A 23372-nucleotide genomic window follows, 5' to 3' on the forward strand; every position below is an offset into this window, starting at 1 on the left:
TAGGGAATAGTGTGCCATTCGGGACACTCAGTTATCTGTCTAGTCTATGGTGTTGTTCTGCTGAGATCCCTGCAGAGGAGAGAACAGAAGACAAGATGTGTCTCTCTCTTTCCATCCATCCCTACTCTCTATCTCTCTCCTATATAGACAGCACCAGTCAAACGTTTGGACACACCTACTCATTCCAGGGTTTTTCTTTATTTTGACTATTTTCTACATTCTAGAGTAAAAGTGAAGACATAAACTATGAAATAACACATATGGAATCATGTAGTAACCAAATCAAAATATATTTTAAATATTTGAGGTTCTTCAAAGTAGCCACTCGTTGCCTTGACGACAGCTTTGGCCACTCTTGGCCTTCTCTCAACCAGCTTCTCCTCTTCTCTCGAGTAATTAAACGTCAAGTCTAGCCCTGGGTTAATCAGTCACCTGGTGTTGTCTATACACTACATGACCAAAAGTATGTGGACACCTGCTTGTCGTAAATCACATTTCAAAATCATGGCCATTAATATGGAGTTGGTCCCCCCTTTGCTGCTATAAAAGCCTCCACTCTTCTGGGAAGGCTTTCCACTAGAAGTTGGAACATTGCTGTGGGGACTTTCTTCCATTCAGCCACAAGAGCATTAGTGAGGTTGGGCACTGATGTTGGGCGATTAGGCCTGGCTCGCAGTCGGCGTTCCAATTCATCCCAAAGATGTTCGATGGAGTTGAGGTCAGGGCTCTGTGCAGGCCAGTCAAGTTCTTCCCCACCAATCTCGACAAACCATTTCTGTATGGACCGGGGCGGCAGGGTAGCCTAGTGGTTAGAGCATTGGACTAGTAACCGAAAGGTTGCAAGTTCAAATCCCCGAGCTGACAAGGTACAAATCTGTCGTTCTGCCCCTGAAAGGGGAGTTAACCCACTGTTCCTAGGCCGTCATTGAAAATAAGAATTTGTTCTTAACTGACTTGCCTAGTTAAATAAAGGTAAAAAACATTTTTTTTTTAAATATTGAAACAGGAAAGGGCCTTCCCCAAACTGTTGCCACAAAGTTGGAAGCAGAGAATCGTCTAGAATGTCATTGTATGCTGTAGCGCCATACACCGTAACAATTATTTTTCTTAAAACTGCATTGTTGGTTAAGGGCTTGTAAGTAAGCATTTCACCGTAAGGTCTACACATGTTGTATTCGGTGCATGTGACAAATACAATTCGATTTGATTAAGATTTCCCTTCCCTGGAACAAAGAGGCCTAGCCCGAACAATGAAAAACAGCCCCAGACCATTATTCCTCCTCCACCAGACTTTACAGTTGGCACTATACATTCAGGCAGGTAGCGTTCCCCTGGGAACCGACAAACCCAGATTCGTCCTTCGGACTGCCAGATAGTGAAGTGTGATTCATCACTCCAAAGAACGTGTTTCCACTGCTCCAGAGGCCAATGGCAGCATGCGTTACACCACTCCAGCCGACCCTTAGCATTGCACATGGGGATCTTAGGCTTGTGTGCGGCTGCTCTGCCATGGAAACCCATTTCATGAAGTTCCCAACAAACAGTTATTGTGCTGATATTGCTTCCAAGAAGCAGTTTAGAACTCGGTAGTTAGTGTTGCAACCGAGGACGGACGATCTTTTACACGGTTCAGCACTTGGAGGTCCCGTTCTGTGAGCTTGTGTGGCCTATCACTTAGCTACATAATTCTCATTACTGGAAATAGGTGATGACACACTATCACATTTCACAATGATTTTATCACAATTACCTTCACTCCAGATCGCCAAATCAGCCAATAGATGACATGGGCATACTGGTCTATTACCTTCACTCCAGATCGATCACCAAATCAGCCAATAGATGACATGGGCATACTGGTCTATTACCTTCACTCCAGATCACCAAATCAGCCAATAGACGATATGGGCATACTGGTCTATTACCTTCACCCCAGATCGATCACCAAATCAGCCAATAGATGACGTGGGCATACTGGTCTATTACCTTCACTCCAGAACATGGTCTAGAACACATCCATCTGTTTATATCCTCATGTATGTCTCTTAGATGTGCTCAATCTAAACAGTGGACCAAATGATTCAACTCAGTTTCTCCTTCAAGTAGCATCTCTCAGTGTGCCTGTGGGAAACATAAGAAAGGGCCATTGTTGCTATAGCTCTGGGCAGAGAGGAACTGCAAGTTGAACCCGGTGAGATAGACTCCTACATTTTACAGCTAGCTAGCTACTTCACATGCTGATATTGGCTTTGATTGTACTGTGTGTAGCTGCATTTGCTAGCTTGCTAGCCCATAGAGAGAGCATTGCATTGTGGGTTTTGTAGTCGGCTTGAGCTGCAACAGATTTCCAGAACGATTTTCACATGTTGCCACCAACCTTGTTATAATGATAAAATGAAACATTTTTTCTTCACATACTAGTGTTATTTAACACTGTTAACCACAGGAATTAGTGATTTGTGGTGGATTATCCCTTTAATGCAGAAGGCATGAACACTCAGATGACTAAACACACTGTGTTATTGAATCATACACACACACACACACACACACACACACACACACACACACACACACACACACACACACACACACACACACACACAGGCACCCACTTTCTCTCTGTGACCCACACATGCATACAAATTCTTTCTTGTCTCTCTCTCTCTCTCTCTCTCTGCCCCCCCCCTCTCTCTTTCTCCATGTCACATACACACTAACCCCAGTGTCTTCTCTCCCCTCCCACCAGGAGTTTGAGAACACAGAGGGAGAGGAGTACCAGGCTGACCTGGCCTCGTCTCAGAATGGACCTGAAGTCTACATCCTCCCCCTCACTGAGGTCTCCCTTCCCGTCTCCAAACAGCCCGGACGATCCAGTAAGATCCTAGTCTATCTATGACCCATCACCTATGACCTTTGAACTTTCACCTCTATATATCACCTATGACCCATAGAGTTGTCTCAGGTCCACACTCCAGGCTGTACTAATCCAAATGGCACCCAATTCCCTACACAGTGCACAACGTTGGACCACGGGACTTGTAGTGCGTTATGGTGCCATTTGGAATGCATACGTGGACCCAGCAGGGCCATCATCATACCCCATCATCAGAACATCATCAGAACATCATCATACCCTATCATCAGAACATCATCATACCCCATCATCAGAACATCATCATACCCTATCATCATAACATCATCATACCCCATCATCAGAACACCATCACACCCTATCATCATAACATCATCAGAACACCATCATACCCTATCATCATAACATCATCAGAACACCATCATACCCCATCATCATAACATCATCAGAACACCATCATACCCCATCATCAGAACACCATCATACCCTATCATCAGAACATCATCAGAACATCATCATACCCCATCATCAGAACATTATCAGAACATCATCATACCCCATCATCAGAACACCATCATACCCTATCATCAGAACATCATCAGAACATCATCATACCCCATCATCAGAACATTATCAGAACATCATCATACCCCATCATCAGAACACCATCATACCCCATCATCAGAACATTATCAGAACATCATCAGAACATTATCAGAACATCATCAGAACACCATCATACCCCATCATCAGAACATTATCAGAACATCATCATACCCCATCATCAGAACATCATCATACCCCATCATCAGAACATCATCATACCCCATCATCAGAACATTATCAGAACATCATCAGAACATTGGCCTGCACACTGGGTTGTTAATTTGAGAGATGGTGAGAATTTCCTGACAAACAGGGACAGAGCACAGACATGCTCTCTTTTCCACTCTTCCTCCATCTCCCCTCCTCTCCCTCATCCTCTCTCTCTCACTGTAACATCTGTCTGTTGCGTAATGCAGAATGAGGCTGGCCTGCTGCAGTGCTCCGTGGCAGTTTGTGTGTGTGTGTGTGTGTGTGTGTGTGTGTGTGTGGAATGCAAGAGAGCTGGAGCACATTGGGGAGGAAGGAAGCTATAACCCTCACGCTCTCTTATTCTCTGGGCTGTCAGCTGTTTGCTATACTTCATGGTGTGTGTGCGTGTGTGTGTGTGTGTGTGTGTGTGCGCGTGTGTGTGTGTTTGTGTGTGTGTGTGTGTGTTGTGCTCTGAATCCCAGGATGTGAGCATGAGCAGGGATTGGACAAGTCAGCGTCAGGCTAGCAGCCAATTGCCTCCCTCCCTCCTGTCCTCCATAGCTACGGCCGTATGATTGGTTCAGGTGTTGCAGGGTGAGGAGAGGAGAGTGGGGAAGAGAGGAGAGGAGGAGAGGAGATGGGGAGAGGGAGAGAGAGAGTGGGGGAGACAGCAGAGGACAGAGGCGAAAGGAGGGTTGGGGGGGGGGAGAGAGTGGGGGAGAGAGGAGAGAACAGAGGAGAACGTAGGGGTGGGAGAGGGGAGAGAGTATGGGAGAGAGGAGAGAACCGCGGACAGAGGAGAATGGAGGGGTGGGAAAGGGGGAGAGAACAGAGGGCCGAGGAGAAAGGAGGGATGGGAGAGGGGGAGAGAACAGAGAACAGAGGGCAGAGGAGAAAGGAGGGATGGGAGAGGGGGAGAGAACAGAGAACAGAGGAGAAAGGAGGGGTGGGAGAGGGGGGAGAGAGTGGGGGAGAGAGGAGAGGACAGAGGAGAAAGGAGGGGTGGGAGAGGGGGAGAGAGTGGGGGAGAGAAGAGAGGATAGAGGAGAAAGGAGGGGTGGGAGAGGGGGGAGAGAGTGGGGGAGAGAGGAGAGGACAGAGGAGAAAGGAGGGATTGGAATTGTTTTTTTTTAAAGAGGGGGATTGATTTTGGTGATTCAATGAAAACAACTGTTGAAAAAAGGAGAGAGGAGAGGAGAGTAGAGTAGGAGGGGAGAGGAGGAGGAGAGAGGAGAGTAGGAGGGGAGAGGAGGAGGAGGAGAGAGGAGAGGAGAGGAGGAGGAGAGAGGAGAGGAGGAGGGGAGAAGAGGAGGAGAGAGGAGAGGAGAGGAGAGTAGGAGGGGAGAGTAGGAGGGGAGAGGAGGAGGAGAGAGGAGAGGAGGGGAGAGGAGGAGGAGAGGAGAGTAGGAGGGGAGAGGAGGAGGAGAGAGGAGAGTAGGAGGAGAGAGGAGAGGAGAGGAGAGTAGGAGAGGAGAGGAGGAGGGGAGAGGAGGAGGAGAGAGGAGAGGAGAGTAGGAGGGGAGAGGAGGAGGAGAGAGGAGAGTAGGAGGAGAGAGGAGAGGAGAGTAGAGTAGAGTAGGAGGGGAGAGGAGGAGGAGAGAGGAGAGTAGGAGGAGAGAGGAGAGGAGAGGAGAGTAGGAGGGGAGAGGAGGAGGAGAGAGGAAAGGAGAGTATGAGGGGAGAGGAGGAGGAAAGAGGAGGAGGAGAGGAGAGTAGGAGGGGAGAGGAGGAGGAGAGAGGAGGAGGAGAGGAGAGTAGGAGGGGAGAGGAGGAGGAGAGAGGAGAGGAGAGTAGGAGGGGAGAGGAGGAGGAAAGAGGAGGAGGAGAGTAAGAGGGGAGAGGAGAGATTCATGAGGGATTGGCTCTGGTCTGGATGCATCATTTTCCTGTTCATCTAACCTCCTCCTCCTCCTCCTCTTCCTCTCCGTCCTCTGTTTCTCTGTGGTCCTGAATCTCAGTGCTATTGACTCTGTGCTGCTGTCTTTTAACCTCTGCAGTCAGAAACAGAAAGTCTCCCACATGCATACACATTATTTATAGTTAATTATCTCTCTCTCTGTCTCTCTTTTTCTCTCTCTCTCTTTCTCTCTCTCTCTTTCTCTCTCTCTCTCTTAATTCAATTCAGTTCAATTCAAGGGGCTTTATTGCCATGGGAAACATATGAAGTGAAGTGAAGTAGATAATATACAAAGTGAAATAAACAATAAAAATGAACAGTAAACATTACACTCACAGAAGTTCCAAAGGAATAAAGACATTACAAATGTCATATTATGTCTATATACAGTGTTGAAACGATGTGCAAATGGTTAAAGTACAAAAGGGAAAATAAATCAAAAATAAATATAGGTTGTATTTACAATGGTGTTTGTTCTTCACTGGTTGACCTTTTCTTCTGGCAACAGGTCACAAATCTTGCTGCTGTGATGGCACACTGTGGTATTTCACCCAGTAGATATGGGAGTTTATCAAAATTGGATTTGTTTTCAAATTCTTTGTGGATCTGTGTAATCTGAAGGAAATATGTGCCTCTAATATGGTCATACAGTGGGCAGGAGGTTAGGAAGTGCATCTCAGTTTCCACATAATTTTGTGGGCAGTGTGCACATAGCCTGTCTTCTCTTGAGAGCCAGGTCTGCCTGCGGCGGCCTTTCTCAATAGCAAGGCTATGCTCACTGAGTCTGTACATAGTCAAAGCTTTCCTTAAGTTTGGGTCAGTCACAGTGGTCAGGTATTCTGCCATTGTGTACTCTCTGTTTAGGGCCAAACAGCATTCCAGTTTGCTCTATTTTTGTTAATTCTTTCCAATGTGTCAAGTAATTATCTTTTTGGTTTTCTCATGATTTGGTTGGGTCTAATTATGTTGCTGTCCTGGGGCTCTGTGGGGTCTGTTTGTGTTTGTGAACAGAGCCCCAGGACCAGCTTGCTTAGGGGACTCTTCTCCAGGTTCATCTCTCTGTGGGGTGTGTTTGTGTTTGTGAACAGAGCCCCAGGACCAGCTTGCTTAGGGGACTCTTCTCCAGGTTCATCTCTCTGTGGGTGATGGTTTTGTAATGGAAGGTTTGGGAATTGCTTCCTTTTAGGTGGTTGTAGAATTTAACGTCTCTTTTCTGCATTTTGATAATTAGCGGGTATCGTCCTAATTCTGCTCTGTGTGCATTATTTGGTGTTTTACATTGTACATTGAGGATATTTTTGCAGAATTCTGCATGCAGAGTCTCAATTTGGTGTTTGTCCCATTTTGTGAAGTCTTGGTTGGTGAGCGGACCCCAGATCTCACAACCATAAAGGGCAATGGGCTCTATGACTGATTCAAGTATTTTTTAGCCAGATCCTAATTGGTATGTTGCATTTTATTTTCCTTTTGATGGCATAGAATGCCCTTCTTGCCTTGTCTCTCAGATCGTTCACAGCTTTGTGGAAGTTACCTGTGGCGCTGATATTTCAGCCAAGGTATGTATAATTTTTTGTGTGCTCTAGGGCAAAGATGTCTAGATGGAATTTGTATTTGTGGTCCTGGCGACTGGACCTTTTTTGGAACACCATTATTTTGGTCTTACTGAGATTTACTGTCAGGGCCCAGGTCTGGCAGAATCTGTGCAGAATATCTAGGTGCTGCTGTAGGCCCTCCTTGGTTGGTGACAGAAGCACCTGGTCATCAGCAAACAGTAGACATTTGACTTCAGATTCTAATATTTGTGAGGCCGGATGCTGCAGACTGTTCTAGTGCCCTCGCCAATTCGTTGATATATATGTTGAAGAGGGTGGGGCTTAAGCTACATCCCTGTCTCACCACACGGCCCTGAGGGAAGAAATGTGTGAATTTTAACCACACACTTGTTGTTTGTGTACATGGATCTTATAATGTTGTATGTTTTTCCCCCAACACCACTTTCCGTTAATTTGTATAGCAGACCCTCATGTCAAATTGAGTCTAATGCTTTTTTTGAAATCAACAAAGCATGAGAAGACTTTGCCTTATTTTTTGCTTTGTCCCTCCCTCCCTCCCTCCCTCCCTCCCTCCCTCCCTCCCTCCCTCCCTCCCTCCCTCCCTCCCTCTCTCTCGTCATGCACATAGCATGCGGAAGTAGAAGAAGGCCTACTCTCATAAGCTGAAGTGAATTGACAGTAGAAGTAATGATGTCTGTATGGAAAACATCTGCTTCCCACAAGGCACCCTATTCCCTACATTGTGCACTACTTCTGACCAGAGCACTATGGTCCCTGGTCTAAAGTAAAATCAATTTTTTTTTGGCCACATACACATATTTAGCAGATGTTATTGTGGGTGTAGTGAAATGCTTGTGTACTGCACTATATAGCGAACAGGGTGCCATTTGGGATGTATACTGTTTATCAAGGTCAAGCCAGCTATAATTATTATTATTATTATTCTATAGCACATTGTTCATCAGGCATTTCAAAAGAACTTTAACCATACATATTTACTACATACAATACACACATGGCTCCTGTCCTCACACACTGTTACACATGGCTCCTGTCCTCACACACTGTTACACATGGCTCCTGTCCTCACATACTGTTACACATAGCTCCTGTCCTCACACACTGTTACACATGGCTCCTGTCCTCACACACTGTTACAGATGGCTCCTGTCCTCACACACTGTTACAGATGGCTCCTGTCCTCACACACTGTTACACATGGCTCCTGTCCTCACACACTGTTACACATAGCTCCTGTCCTCACACACTGTTACAGATGGCTACTGTCCTCACACACTGTTACACATGGCTCCTGTCCTCACACACTGTTACAGATGGCTCCTGTCCTCACACACTGTTACACATGGCTCCTGTCCTCACACACTGTTACAGATGGCTCCTGTCCTCACACACTGTTACAGATGGCTCCTGTCCTCACACACTGTTACACATGGCTCCTGTCCTCACACACTGTTACACATAGCTCCTGTCCTCACACACTGTTACAGATGGCTACTGTCCTCACACACTGTTACACATGGCTCCTGTCCTCACACACTGTTACACATGGCTCCTGTCCTCACACACTGTTACACATGGCTCCTGTCCTCACACACTGTTACACATGGCTCCTGTCCTCACACACTGTTACACATGGCTCCTGTCCTCACACACTGTTACAGATGGCTCCTGTCCTCACATACTGTTACACATGGCTCCTGTCCTCACACACTGTTACACATGGCTCCTGTCCTCACACACTGTTACACATGGCTCCTGTCCTCACACACTGTTACACATAGCTCCTGTCCTCACACACTGTTACACAGAGCTCCTGTCCTCACACACTGTTACACATGGCTCCTGTCCTCACACACTGTTACACAGAGCTCCTGTCCTCACACACTGTTACACAGAGCTCCTGTCCTCACACACTGTTACACATGGCTCCTGTCCTCACACAATGTTACAGATGGCTCACCACACCAAGAGACATGTCACCACACCAAGAGACATGTCACCACACCAAGAGAAATTTCACCACACCAAGAGACATGTCACCACACCAAGATACATGTCACCACACCAAGAGACATGTCACCACACCAAGAGACATGTCACCACACCAAGAGACATGTCACCACACAAAGAGACATTTCACCACACCAAGAGACATGTCACCACACCACACCAAGAGACATGTCACCACACCAAGAGACATGTCACCACACCAAGAGACATGTCACCACACCAAGAGACATTTCACCACACCAAGAGACATGTCACCGCACCAAGAGACATGTCACCACACCAAGAGACATGTCACCACACTAAACCAAGAGACATGTCACCACACCAAGAGACATTTCACCACACCATGTCACCACACCAAGAGACATGTCACCACACCAAGAGACATGTCACCACACCAAGAGACATGTCACCACACCAAGAGACATGTCACCACACCAAGAGACATTTCACCACACCAAGAGACATGTCACCGCACCAAGAGACATGTCACCACACCAAGAGACATGTCACCACACTAAACCAAGAGACATGTCACCAAAGAGACATGTCACCACACCGAGACATGTCACCACACCGAGACATGTCACCGCACCAAGAGACATGTCACCGCACCAAGAGACATGTCACCACACCGCACCAAGAGACATGTCACCACACCGCACCAAGAGACATGTCACCACACCAAGAGACATGTCACCACACCAAGATACATGTCACCACACCAAGAGACATGTCACCACACCAAGAGACATGTCACCACACCAAGAGACATGTCACCACACCAAGAGACATGTCACCACACCAAGAGACATTTCACCACACCAAGAGACATGTCACCACACCACACCAAGAGACATGTCACCACACCAAGAGACATGTCACCACACCAAGAGACATGTCACCACACCAAGAGACATTTCACCACACCAAGAGACATGTCACCGCACCAAGAGACATGTCACCACACCAAGAGACATGTCACCACACTAAACCAAGAGACATGTCACCACACCAAGAGACATTTCACCACACCGCACCAAGAGACATGTCACCACACCAAGAGACATGTCACCACACCAAGAGACATGTCACCACACCAAGAGACATGTCACCACACCAAGAGACATGTCACCACACCACACCAAGAGACATGTCACCACACCAAGAGACATGTCACCACACCAAAATACATTTCACCACACCAAGAGACATGTCACCGCACCAAGAGACATGTCACCACACCAAGAGACATGTCACCACACTAAACCAAGAGACATGTCACCACACCAAGAGACATGTCACCACACCGAGACATTTCACCACACCAAGAGACATGTCACCACACCAAGAGACATGTCACCGCACCAAGAGACATGTCACCGCACCAAGAGACATGTCACCACACCGCACCAAGAGACATGTCACCACACCAAGAGAAATGTCACCACACCAAGAGACATGTCACCACACCAAGAGACATGTCGCCACACCAAGAGACATTTCACCACACCAAGAGACATGTCACCACACCAAGAGACATTTCACCACACCAAGAGTCATGTCACCACACCAAGAAACATGTCACCACACCAATAGACATGTCACCACACCAAGAGACATGTCACCACACCAAGAGACATGTCGCCACACCAAGAGACATGTCACCACACTAAACCAAGAGACATGTCACCACACCAAGAGACATTTCACCACACCGCACCAAGAGACATGTCACCACACCAAGAGACATGTCACCACACCAAGAGACATGTCACCACACCAAGAGACATGTCACCACACCACACCAAGAGACATGTCACCACACCAAGAGACATGTCACCACACCAAGAGACATTTCACCACACCAAGAGACATGTCACCGCACCAAGAGACATGTCACCACACCAAGAGACATGTCACCACACTAAACCAAGAGACATGTCACCACACAAAGAGACATGTCACCACACCGAGACATTTCACCACACCAAGAGACATTTCACCACACCAAGAGACATGTCACCGCACCAAGAGACATGTCACCGCACCAAGAGACATGTCACCACACCGCACCAAGAGACATGTCACCACACCAAGAGACATGTCACCACACCAAGAGACATGTCACCACACCAAGAGACATGTCACTACACCAAGAGACATGTCACCACACCAAGAGACATGTCACTACACCAAGAGACATGTCACCACACCAAGAGACATGTCACCACACCTAGAGAGATACAGACATGTCACCATGTTTCTTGGTGTGGGTGAATATCATTTACCCCCAACAGTGTGTAAGTTACTGTGTGTGTCTATCATCCCACCAGCTCACAGCCACAATGCCTGCCTCTTACCTCAGGCTTCACTGCCAGGGAATGCAATGAGTGGGAAGACAGCACAAACACACACACACACATTCCTCTAGTGGGATGAAATGACACGCACGAACAGACACACACACAGAGAGTCACACACGCATGCACACACACGTCCATGCACACACACACGCGCGCACGGACACACACGCACATTCCTAGTGGGATGAAATGACATGCACGAACACACACACACCCACAGAGAGACACACACGCATGCACACACACGTCCATGCACACACACACACACACACAAGCACATTCCTAGTGGGATGGAATGATATAAAGGAACAGTTCTTTAGAATAGAAAGGAGAGAAGAACCTCGGTCGGGAGGGAGGGAATCAGGAGTCCAGAGGGGGGGTGTGTGTGTGTGTGTGTGTGTGTGTGTGTGTGTGTGTGTGTGTGTGTGTGTGTGTGTGTGTGTGTGTGTGTGTGTGTGTGTGTGTGTGTGTGTGTGTGTGTGTGTGTGTGTGTGTGTGTGTGTGTGCGTGCGTGCGTGCGTGCGTGCGTGCGTGCGTGCGTGTGTGTGTGTGCTGTTATCACTGTGACAACCCCTGCCCAGCGGCAGTGCTAGGGTCCAGAGAATGCCCACTGAATGGGTCCTGTGTCTGCTGAGTTGGTAGGCTGGTACCAAGCACTGGGGACCAACCAACAGACAAAGGTTGTGATTTAGCCTTTAGGCCAGGGGATAGTGATGGTGATGGGGGAGTAGGAGGCTGTGTACGGCTGGACTGTCACTGTGACACTCCTGGAACGCTGGAGCAGAGGACTGGCATTATGGTTTACAATACAGGGAGGGGACTGAGTCAGGGAGAGGGATGGAGGGAGGCAGGGAGGGAGGGGGGAGGGAGGGAGGGATGTGATGGAGGGGGAGATGGAGAAAGAGAGATACAGAGAGGGAGAGAGACAGTCTGTCAGAGAGAGGGAGGGGGTAGAGAGAGAGGGAGAGGGTGGTAGTGGTATTGGTTATAAGACAGGGATGTGTCTGTGTGTAATAGAAAGGGGGATGAGAGAGAGAGGGGGTAGAGAGAGAGGGGGTAGAGAGAGAGGCAGAGGGTGGTAGTGGTATGGGTTATAAGACAGGGATGTGTCTGTGTGTAATAGTAAGGGGAAAGAGAGAGAGAGGTAGGGTAGAGAGAGAGATAGTATAAAGTATTGATGTCACATGCACGACAAGTACAGTGAAATGTCTTTCTATCAAACTCAAAACCCAACAATGCACTAATCAATAACAATGTAATACTAGAGAAAAACACATGCATGAGATACAGGGTGGTGTCATGGCACCATGACCAACGTAGGAGGGGATGGGCGGGAGAGACGGACAGAGGGGTGGGGGATAGGGTGATGGACAGGAGTGGGAGTGGTGGGTGGGTGGGGTGTCTATGACAGAGATCTTTCTCTCTGCATTTCATAGAGCTCTGTGTGTGTGTGTGTGTGTGTGTGTGTGTGTGTGTGTGTGTGTGTGTGTGTGTGTGTGTGTGTGTGTGTGTGTGTGTGTGTGTGTGTGTGTGTGTGTGTGTGTGTGTGTGTGTGTGTGTGTGTGTGTGTGTGTGTGTGTGTGTGTTATGCTTCTGCCAGTCTCAGTGACACACAGACAGAAGGCTATTATAATGTGTCTCTTATGTCACTGCTGCTCCTGAGGTCTTCAGGGAGAACAGTGCGCTGGCATGTCAGGCAGTCAGTCAATCGGGCGACACACTACGGACATGCCTGGCAGTCGGAGTCGGTTAGACACAGACAGAGCCATGCGTGACCAGTGTACAGTGTATGCCAGCACACACCCAGTACGCTGTCTGGGTTTGGGAAAGGGAGAGAGATTGGAAGATTAGAAGAGGCAGTTGGTTGGACACACGGACAGAGAGAGAGAGAGTCATGCCTGACCAGAACACATGGCGTTGCTGGCCACGGCGCTCAGAGAAGCAGAAGGAGAACATGTCCTCGCAGAAAGACTCACAGAAAAACAGTAGAGCCTCACCAGACAACATCGGGACAGCAGAGGGACTGCTCTTCTGTCTTCTATGTTCCACATACAGAGAAGGACCCTGCTGGTTCAGATTCCTGCTATGCTGCCTCAGACAGAGCTGAGACCCAGTCTATAGAGGAGACAGAGCTGAGACCCAGTCTATAGAGGAGACAGAGCTGAGACTCAGTCTATATAAGGAGACAGAGCTGAGACCCAGTCTATAGAGGAGGCAGAGCTGAGACCCAGTCTATAGAGGAGACAGAGCTGAGACCCAGTCTATAGAGGAGACAGAGCTGAGACCCAGTCTATAGAGGAGACAGAGCTGAGACTCAGTCTATATAAGGAGACAGAGCTGAGACCCAGTCTATAGAGGAGACAGAGCTGAGACTCAGTCTATATAAGGAGACAGAGCTGAGACCAAGTCTATAGAGGAGACAGAGCTGAGACCCAGTCTATAGAGGAGACAGAGCTGAGACCCAGTCTATAGAGGAGACAGAGCTGAGACTCAGTCTATATAAGGAGACAGAGCTGAGACCAAGTCTATAGAGGAGACAGTACAGACTGTGTGACAGTTGGGAGGAAGGTTCATGGACGGGGTTCTGGAACATGTTTAGTTTTGGAACAGTGTGAGGACGATGCATTGTGATGAGAGAGAGAGGGAGAGAGAGAGAGAGAGAGAGAGAGAGAGAGAGAGAGAGAAGGAGCAGGCAGCTTGTTCAGCTGTGTGAGGGCTCGTAGAGTTAAACCCTGTGGAGGGTTGGCTGACGTGGCCGCGGCAGTCATGGGTTCTTCTCTTCTTTCTCACACACACACCGGGACTGGGGCCATGGACTCTCACACACACCGGGACTGGGGCCATGGACTCTCACACACACTTGCTGTGGCTGGTCTCTCATCACTTCTGTGGACAGTGAGAGGTTTTCTCCACACACTCATACCGTCATCTCTGGGGACCGGACCCATTCACCGCACACACACCAGCACCGTAAACACACACACACGGTGCTCTACCTCAGGGTGGATGGCTGGCCGCTCCGCCACTCCAGCTACTTTATCTTCATCACCACCTTCACCATCATCATCTCTAAATTATGAGGATTCGTCAAGGTACTTGTTTTTAGTAATATGATGCTCTACTCTGTAGGAGTTGACAGATAGACAGACTCTGGGGTTATTTAGGAGGAGTTGAACCATGGCTTGAATCCCAAATGGCACCCTATTTCCTACTTAGTGCACTACTTTTGACCAGAGTCCCATGAGCCCTGGTCAAAATCTGTGCACTATATAGAGAATAGGGTGCCCGTTGGGACTAAGACCATGTTAGCTGACAGCATAGTGCCTTCAGAGGAGTTTCTGTCTCTTCAGTTTGTTTGAGGAGGATTATGAGTTTGTTTTCTCTGGTCGACTTTTAGAAGTAACATTTTACTTCCCTAGGAGATATCTCTTTATTATTACTGAGAGTAAGTGCTTTTAACTCTCTCCCCCTCTCTCTCTCTCTCTGTTGTTCTGCCTGTGGCACTGCAGTTGTCTTCTGTTTTCATCTCTGTATTCACATTGTATTACTTATGCATTTCTCTTTTAATCTCATTCTGATATTGTGATGTGTGGTAACAACCCAGACTTTACTGTCTATCTTTATTACTGCCCCTCTCTTCCTCTCTCCCTGTCTTCCTCTCTCCCTTTCTTCGTCTCCCTCCGTCCCTGTCTCCCTTTCTTCCTCTCTCCCTGTCTCCCTCTCCCTGTCTCCCTATCTTACTCATCCTCTCTCCCCCCCTCTCCCTCTCTTCATCTCTCCCTCTCTCCCACTCTCCTTCTCTCCATCTCTTCCTCTCTTCTTCTCTCCATCTCTCCTTCTCTCCCTCTCTTACTTCATCCTCTCTTCATTCTAACATTCTAGAAGTCTAACAATTGCAATGTGTCTAACTCTCCCTCTCCCCCCTCTCTCTGCAGTCCAGCTGTTGAAATCGTCAGAGTTGGGTCGCCACAGTCTACTCTATGTGAAGGAGATAGGACATGGTTGGTTTGGCAAGGTGAGCTGCACCCCTGATTATTTTATTAGCACATACTAACGACACAGAAACCACTCCTCCCAAAGTCTGTAGCTGGTTTCTGATTCACTACCTTTGTTCCTGAATTATGCACAAGCTCACTTCCCCTCATGGATGTACAGTACAGTCATTGTTTAAACATGGACCAGCTAGAGGGAGGTTTCACCATGTATTATACCAGTCCATTCCTGTATTGTTTAAACATGGACCAGCTAGAGATTTGGGATGGACCAGCCATCCCAAATTGCACCATATTCCCTATATAGTGCACTACTTTGGGCCAAAGCCTTATGGGCCCTGGTCAAACGTAGTGCACTATATAGAGGATAGGGTGCCATTGGAGACATACCATTGGAGTGTGCTGTGAGGTAGTGTGTGTGGAATGTGTGTGTAATGTGGTGTTGATCTTATTAGGGCTACAAGCTGACCTACAGCCTTGTCTGTCTGAGAGCTGGGACTATCTACATGTCACACTGAATTCCATTCCATCTGTATTGCTTTCTGAGACAAAGCTTTTTAGTTCGTGCTGAACTGTACCTTTTGCTCTTCTCTCTGTCTCCCTCTGTCTCTCCCTGTCTCTCTCTCTGTCTCTCCCTGTCTCTCTCTCTCTGTCTCTCCCTGTCTCTCCCTCTGTCTCTCTCTGTCTCTCCCTGTCTCTCCCTCTGTCTCTCCCTCTGTCTCTCCCTCTGTCTCTCCCTGTCTCTCCCTCTGTCTCTCCCTCTGTCTCTCCCTGTCTCTCCCTCTGTCTCTCTCTGTCTCTCCCTGTCTCTCCCTCTGTCTCTCCCTGTCTCTCCCTCTGTCTCTCCCTCTGTCTCTCTCTGTCTCTCCCTGTCTCTCCCTGTCTCTCCCTCTGTCTCTCCCTGTCTCTCCCTCTGTCTCTCTCTGTCTCTCCCTGTCTCTCCCTCTGTCTCTCCCTGTCTCTCCCTCTGTCTCTCCCTCTGTCTCTCTCTGTCTCTCCCTGTCTCTCCCTGTCTCTCCCTCTCTCTCTCTGTCTCTCCCTGTCTCTCCCTCTGTCTCTCTCTGTCTCTCCCTCTGTCTCTCCCTCTGTCTCTCCTTCTGTCTCTCCCTCTGTCTCTCTCTGTCTCTCCCTGTCTCTCCCTCTGTCTCTCCCTCTGTCTCTCCCTCTGTCTCTCCCTCTGTCTCTCTCTGTCTCTCCCTGTGTCTCTCCCTCTGTCTCTCCCTCTGTCTTTCTCTCTGTCTCCCTCTGTCTCTCCCTCTGTCTCTCCCTCTGTCTCTCCCTCTGTCTCTCCCTGTCTTTCTCTCTGTCTTTCTCTCTGTCTCTCCCTCTCTCCCTGTCTTTCTCTCTCTCTCTGTCTCTCTGTCTCTCCGTTGCCCCCTGTCTTTACCATGTTAACTACTGTAAATGTTTGTGTGTGTGTGTGTGTGTGTGTGTGTGTGTGTGTGTGTGTGTGTGTGTGTGTGTGTGTGTGTGTGTGTGTGTGTGTGTGTGTGTCTGTCTGTGTCTCTGTGGGTCCTGTATAGGTTCTCTTGGGGGAGGTGAATGCAGGTCTCAGCACCACCCAGGTGGTGGTCAAGGAGCTGAAGGCCAGTGCCAGTGTCCAGGACCAGATGCACTTCCTGGAAGAGGCACAGCCATACCGGTCAGAACTACAACAATATGGATTTCATACACTGTATACCCCAGTCTTTGCATCCAGTACAATTAATTAATGAATTAATCAATCAATTGGTGAATGAATGAATTAATGCCTATATATGGTTATCCTGCTACCTCTTTCCATGTGTTCTGACTGTATGTTCACTATAAACTATGACAGTAAACGTGACTGTTGAACTATGACCCATCTCCTCTACCTCCCCCTTCCCCCAGTGCCCTCCAGAACCCAGCCCTCCTGCAGTGCCTGGCACAGTGCTCAGAGGTTACACCCTATCTACTGGTCATGGAGTTCTGTCCTCTGGTGAGAGAAACCTCCCCTTGCCCCCTAACCCCTATCTCAGAGGTCACAACCACCTTCTATATGGAGTTCTCTGGTGAGATGGAAACTTGCTCCCCCTGTTGGTGGAATACAGTACTGTTACAGCCAGGGACAATCTGCTCTCTACCCTTTCCTCTGGGTTTGCAGAAGGGTCTGAGCTTCCACCATATTGATTACACCCTTACAGATCAGAGTTTCAACCACATTTTGCTAACACCTTACGGATCAGAGTTTCCACCATACTGCTAACACCTTACAGATCAGAGCTTCCACCATATTGCTAACACCTTACGGATCAGAGTTTCCACCATACTGCTAACACCCTTACAGATCAGAGCTTCCACCATATTGCTAACACCTTACGGATCAGAGTTTCCACCATACTGCTAACACCTTACAGATCAGAGTTTCCACCATACTGCTAACACCTTACAGATCAGAGTTTCCACCATACTGCTAACACCTTACGGATCAGAGTTTCCACCATACTGCTAACACCTTACAGATCAGAGTTTCCACCATACTGCTAACACCTTACGGATCAGAGTTTCCACCATACTGCTAACACCTTACAGATCAGAGCTTCCACCATACTGCTAACACCTTACAGATCAGAGTTTCCACCATACTGCTAACACCTTACAGATCAGAGTTTCCACCATACTGCTAACACCTTACAGATCAGAGTTTCCACCATACTGCTAACACCTTACAGATCAGAGTTTCAACCACATTTTGCTAACACCCTTACAGATCAGAGTTTCCACCATACTGCTAACACCTTACAGATCAGAGCTTCCACCATACTGCTAACACCCTTACAGATCAGAGTTTCCACCATACTGCTAACACCTTACAGATCAGAGCTTCCACCATACTGCTAACACCCTTACAGAACAGAGTTTCCACCATACTGCTAACACCTTACAGATCAGAGCTTCCACCATACTGCTAACACCTTACAGTCAGAGTTTCCACCATACTGCTAACACCTTACAGATCAGAGTTTCCACCATACTGCTAACACCTTACAGATCAGAGTTTCCACCATACTGCTAACACCGTACAGATCAGAGTTTCCACCATACTGCTAACACCTTAAAGATCAGAGTTTCCACCATACTGCTAACACCTTACAGATCAGAGTTTCCACCATACTGCTAACACCTTACGAATCAGAGTTTCCACCATACTGCTAACACCTTACAGATCAGAGTTTCCACCATACTGCTAACACCTTACAGATCAGAGTTTCCACCATACTGCTAACACCTTACAGATCAGAGTTTCCACCATACTGCTAACACCTTACAGATCAGAGTTTCCACCATACTGCTAACACCTTACAGATCAGAGTTTTCACCATACTGCTAACACCTTACAGATCAGAGCTTCCACCATATTGCTAACACCTTACAGATCAGAGTTTCCACCATACTGCTAACACCTTACAGATCAGAGTTTCCACCATACTGCTAACACCTTACAGATCAGAGTTTCCACCATACTGCTAACACCTTACGAATCAGAGTTTCCACCATACTGCTAACACCTTACAGATCAGAGTTTCCACCATACTGCTAACACCTTACAGATCAGAGTTTCCACCATACTGCTAACACCTTAAAGATCAGAGTTTCCACCATACTGCTAACACCTTACAGATCAGTTTCCACCATACTGCTAACACCTTACAGATCAGAGTTTCCGCCATACTGCTAACACCTTACAGATCAGAGTTTCCACCATACTGCTAACACCTTACAGATCAGAGTTTCCACCATACTGCTAACACCTTACAGATCAGAGTTTCCACCATACTGCTAACAGACATAGAAGGAGAAGTGGATGAGAGCAAGTTGTGACGGGTTATTGTACAGACATACATTACAAACATAGGTTTGTGTCCCAAATGGCATCCTATATTCATTCCTACTGCTCTACTTTTGACCATATTCCCTATATAGTGCACTAGGGAATATGGTGATATAGAGTGCCAAATCGTTTTATGACATCACTTCCTGTCCTGGTCATCAGGGCGACCTGAAGAGTTACCTGCGCAGCTGTCGGGCGGCTGACTCCGTGACCCCTGATCCCCTGACCCTCCAGCGAATGGCGTGCGAGATCGCCTCGGGCCTGCTGCACCTGCACAAGCACAACTTCATTCACAGGTGAGTTAGTGGACACCTTCACAAACACAACTTAATTCACAGGTGGGTTAGTGGACACCTTCACAAACTCAACTTCATTCACAGGTGGGTTAGTGGACAGCTTCACAAACACAACTTCACTCACAGGTGGGTTAGTGGACACCTTCACAAACACAACTTCATTCACAGGTGGGTTAGTGGACACCTTCACAAACACAACTTCACTCACAGGTGGGTTAGTGGACACCTTCACAAACACAACTTCATTCACAGGTGGGTTAGTGGACACCTTCACAAACACAACTTCATTCACAGGTGGGTTAGTAGACACCTTCACAAAACAACTTCATTCACAGGTGGGTTAGTGGACACCTTCACAAATACAACTTCATTCACAGGTGGGTTAGTAGACACCTTCACAAAACAACTTCATTCACAGGTGGGTTAGTGGACACCTTCACAAATACAACTTCATTCACAGGTGGGTTAGTAGACACCTTCACAAAACAACTTCATTCACAGGTGGGTTAGTAGACACCTTCACAAAACAACTTCATTCACAGGTGGGTTAGTAGACACCTTCACAAGCACAACTTCCTTACGAACTCGAGTCCTAATGAAAGTCCTAGAACATATCAATCATTCCAGAGCAATATGTTTCTGATATGTTGTAGTGAAGAGCAACGATATAGACACTGTATTTACGGTAACATACATGTTGTAGGGAAGAGCAAGGATATATATACTGTATTTACGGCAACATACATGTTGTAGTGAAGAGTAATGATATATACACTGTATGTACGGTAACATACATGTCGTAGTGAAGAGTAATGATATATACACTGTATGTACGGTAACATACATGTTGTAGGGAAGAGTAATGATATATACACTGTATGTATGGTAACATACATGTTATAGTGAAGAGTAATGATATATACACTGTATGTATGGTAACATACATGTTGTAGGGAAGAGCAAGGATATATATACTGTATGTATGGTAACATACATGTTGTAGGGAAGAGTAAGGATATATACACTGTATGTATGGTAACATACATGTCGTAGTGACATAAAACAGATAGAGGGAACTGAATCGGGATGATCTGGAGGAAGTTGAAGGGTCTGGTCTCACTCTGACACATCCTACCCTAGATACAACTGGGACTGTGCAGCTGGTCTGTCTCCAAATTAACATGATATTGAGGATATTATGTACAATCTGTTCCTAATTACCTTACCTGTTTAAATAAATGTTAAATAAAAATATGGAAATATGTAAGGATATGACTGAAGCTGTGTTGCTCTGGCTCCCCCTGCTGGTCTGTCCCGGTAACAACATCCTGGTGCTGCCTGAGTGACTCTCACCAACTCCAGCATCAGTGATTTTGTTGCCGGGGGGAACCCCTCTCTCCTTGTTACCATGGTAGCAGCCAATCATGTGCTGAGGAGCTGATGATAGGTAGAGTTAAGATCAACAAAATCTCGATGCCTGTGTAGTATGGCCACAGAGAAAAATGAGAAATCCACGTAGCTACTTGTGCAGTCATACCAGTGAATTACACCCGTACTTTATGCTATTGAGCGGTAAATGTTGTGAAGCATCGTGTTTTCCTGTGGTAACAATACATTCAATAACAATGATTGAATGGTTTATTGTGATATGATATTACTGCAGTCAGAGTATTACATATGGTTTAGTCTGGTCTGGTGACTGGGTGGCAGGTAGCCTAGCAGTTAAGAGCGTTGGGCCAGTAACTGAAAGGTTGCTGGTTTGAATCTCTGAGCAGACTAGGCGAAAAATCTGACAATGTGCCCTTGAGCAAGGTACTTAACCCTAAATGCTGCTGTAAGTCTCTCTGGATAACAGCGTCTGCTAAATGGCTATAATGTAACAATGTGATGAACTGTTCCTCCCTCTCCTCTTTACAGTGACCTGGCCTTAAGGAACTGCCTTCTGACCTCAGAGAGGACAGTAAAGATAGGAGACTATGGCCTCTCACACAGCAGATACAAGGTGAGCCTACAGTATTAACCAGTCTTGGTGAGTCTACAGTAATTAACCAGTCTTGATGAGTCTACAGTAATAAACCAGTCTTGGTGAGTCTACAGTAATAAACCAGTCTTGATGAGTCTACAGTAATAAACCAGTCTTGATGAGTCTACAGTAATAAACCAGTCTTGATGAGTCTACAGTAATAAACCAGTCTTGATGAGTCTACAGTAATAAACCAGTCTTTATGAGTCTACAGTAATAAACCAGTCTTGATGAGTCTACAGTAATAAACCAGTCTTGGTGAGTCTACAGTAATTAACCAGTCTTGGTGAATCTACAGTAATAAACCAGTCTTGGTGAATATACAGTAATAAACCAGTCTTGGTGAATCTACAGTAATAAACCAGTCTTGGTGAATCTACAGTAATAAACCAGTCTTGGTGAATCTACAGTAATAAACCAGTCTTGGTGAATCTACAGTAATAAACCAGTCTTGGTGAATCTACAGTAATAAACCAGTCTTGGTGAGTCTACAGTAATAAACCAGTCTTGGTGAATCTACAGTAATTAACCAGTCTTGGTGAGTCTACAGTAATTAACCAGTCTTGGTGAATCTACAGTAATAAACCAGTCTTGGTGAATCTACAGTAATAAACCAGTCTTTGTGAATCTACAGTAATAAACCAGTCTTGGTGAGTCTACAGTAATAAACCAGTCTTGGTGAATCTACAGTAATTAACCAGTCTTGGTGAATCTACAGTAATAAACCAGTCTTGGTGAGTCTACAGTAATTAACCAGTCTTGGTGAATCTACAGTAATAAACCAGTCTTGGTGAATCTACAGTAATAAACCAGTCTTGGTGAATATACAGTAATAAACCAGTCTTGGTGAATCTACAGTAATAAACCAGTCTTGGTGAATCTACAGTAATAAACCAGTCTTGGTGAGTCTACAGTAATAAACCAGTCTTGGTGAATCTACAGTAATTAACCAGTCTTGGTGAGTCTACAGTAATTAACCAGTCTTGGTGAATCTACAGTAATAAACCAGTCTTGGTGAATCTACAGTAATAAACCAGTCTTGGTGAATCTACAGTAATAAACCAGTCTTGGTGAATCTTCTACAGTAATAAACCAGTCTTGGTGAATCTACAGTAATAAACCAGTCTTGGTGAATCTACAGTAATAAACCAGTCTTGGTGAATCTACAGTAATAAACCAGTCTTGGTGAGTCTACAGTAATTAACCAGTCTTGGTGAATCTACAGTAATAAACCAGTCTTGGTGAGTCTACAGTAATTAACCAGTCTTGGTGAGTCTACAGTAATAAACCAGTCTTGGTGAATCTACAGTAATAAACCAGTCTTGGTGAATCTACAGTAATAAACCAATCTTGGTGAATCTACAGTAATAAACCAGTCTTGGTGAATCTACAGTAATAAACCAGTCTTGGTGAATCTACAGTAATTAACCAGTCTTGGTTATATTGTATTATGTGTTTTTCTACATACTGAATAGGGGGTGGGGCAGAAGAATAGTTTCCATTGTAACAGACAGACGATAAAGTAGTATTTCCATCTAATGATTCTGCTCTATTCTACTCTGTAGGATGACTACTTTGTGACTCCAGACCAGATCTGGGTGCCGCTGCGTTGGATCGCCCCAGAGCTCATTGACGAGGTGCATGGTAACCTACTAGTGGTGGACCAGACTAAGGACAGCAACGTCTGGTGA

The 23372-nt window shown here is 46.6% G+C and overlaps 1 protein-coding gene across 1 annotated transcript in view; it reads left to right on the forward strand.

Annotated features, from left to right (window-relative positions):
• Nucleotides 1–23372, forward strand: part of LOC139422590 (serine/threonine-protein kinase LMTK1-like) — a 29105-nt gene extending 5733 nt beyond the window's left edge. Inside the window, exons 2-8 of the mRNA XM_071173733.1 lie at nucleotides 2750–2876; nucleotides 15453–15532; nucleotides 17033–17151; nucleotides 17382–17469; nucleotides 19525–19658; nucleotides 21576–21660; nucleotides 23247–23372. Coding sequence (XP_071029834.1) covers nucleotides 2750–2876; nucleotides 15453–15532; nucleotides 17033–17151; nucleotides 17382–17469; nucleotides 19525–19658; nucleotides 21576–21660; nucleotides 23247–23372 — 759 coding nt within the window. The remainder of the gene's footprint in view (nucleotides 1–2749; nucleotides 2877–15452; nucleotides 15533–17032; nucleotides 17152–17381; nucleotides 17470–19524; nucleotides 19659–21575; nucleotides 21661–23246) is intronic.

Source organism: Oncorhynchus clarkii, chromosome 12 (genome assembly GCF_045791955.1).
Source record: "Oncorhynchus clarkii lewisi isolate Uvic-CL-2024 chromosome 12, UVic_Ocla_1.0, whole genome shotgun sequence".
Classification (NCBI taxonomy): domain Eukaryota; kingdom Metazoa; phylum Chordata; class Actinopteri; order Salmoniformes; family Salmonidae; genus Oncorhynchus; species Oncorhynchus clarkii.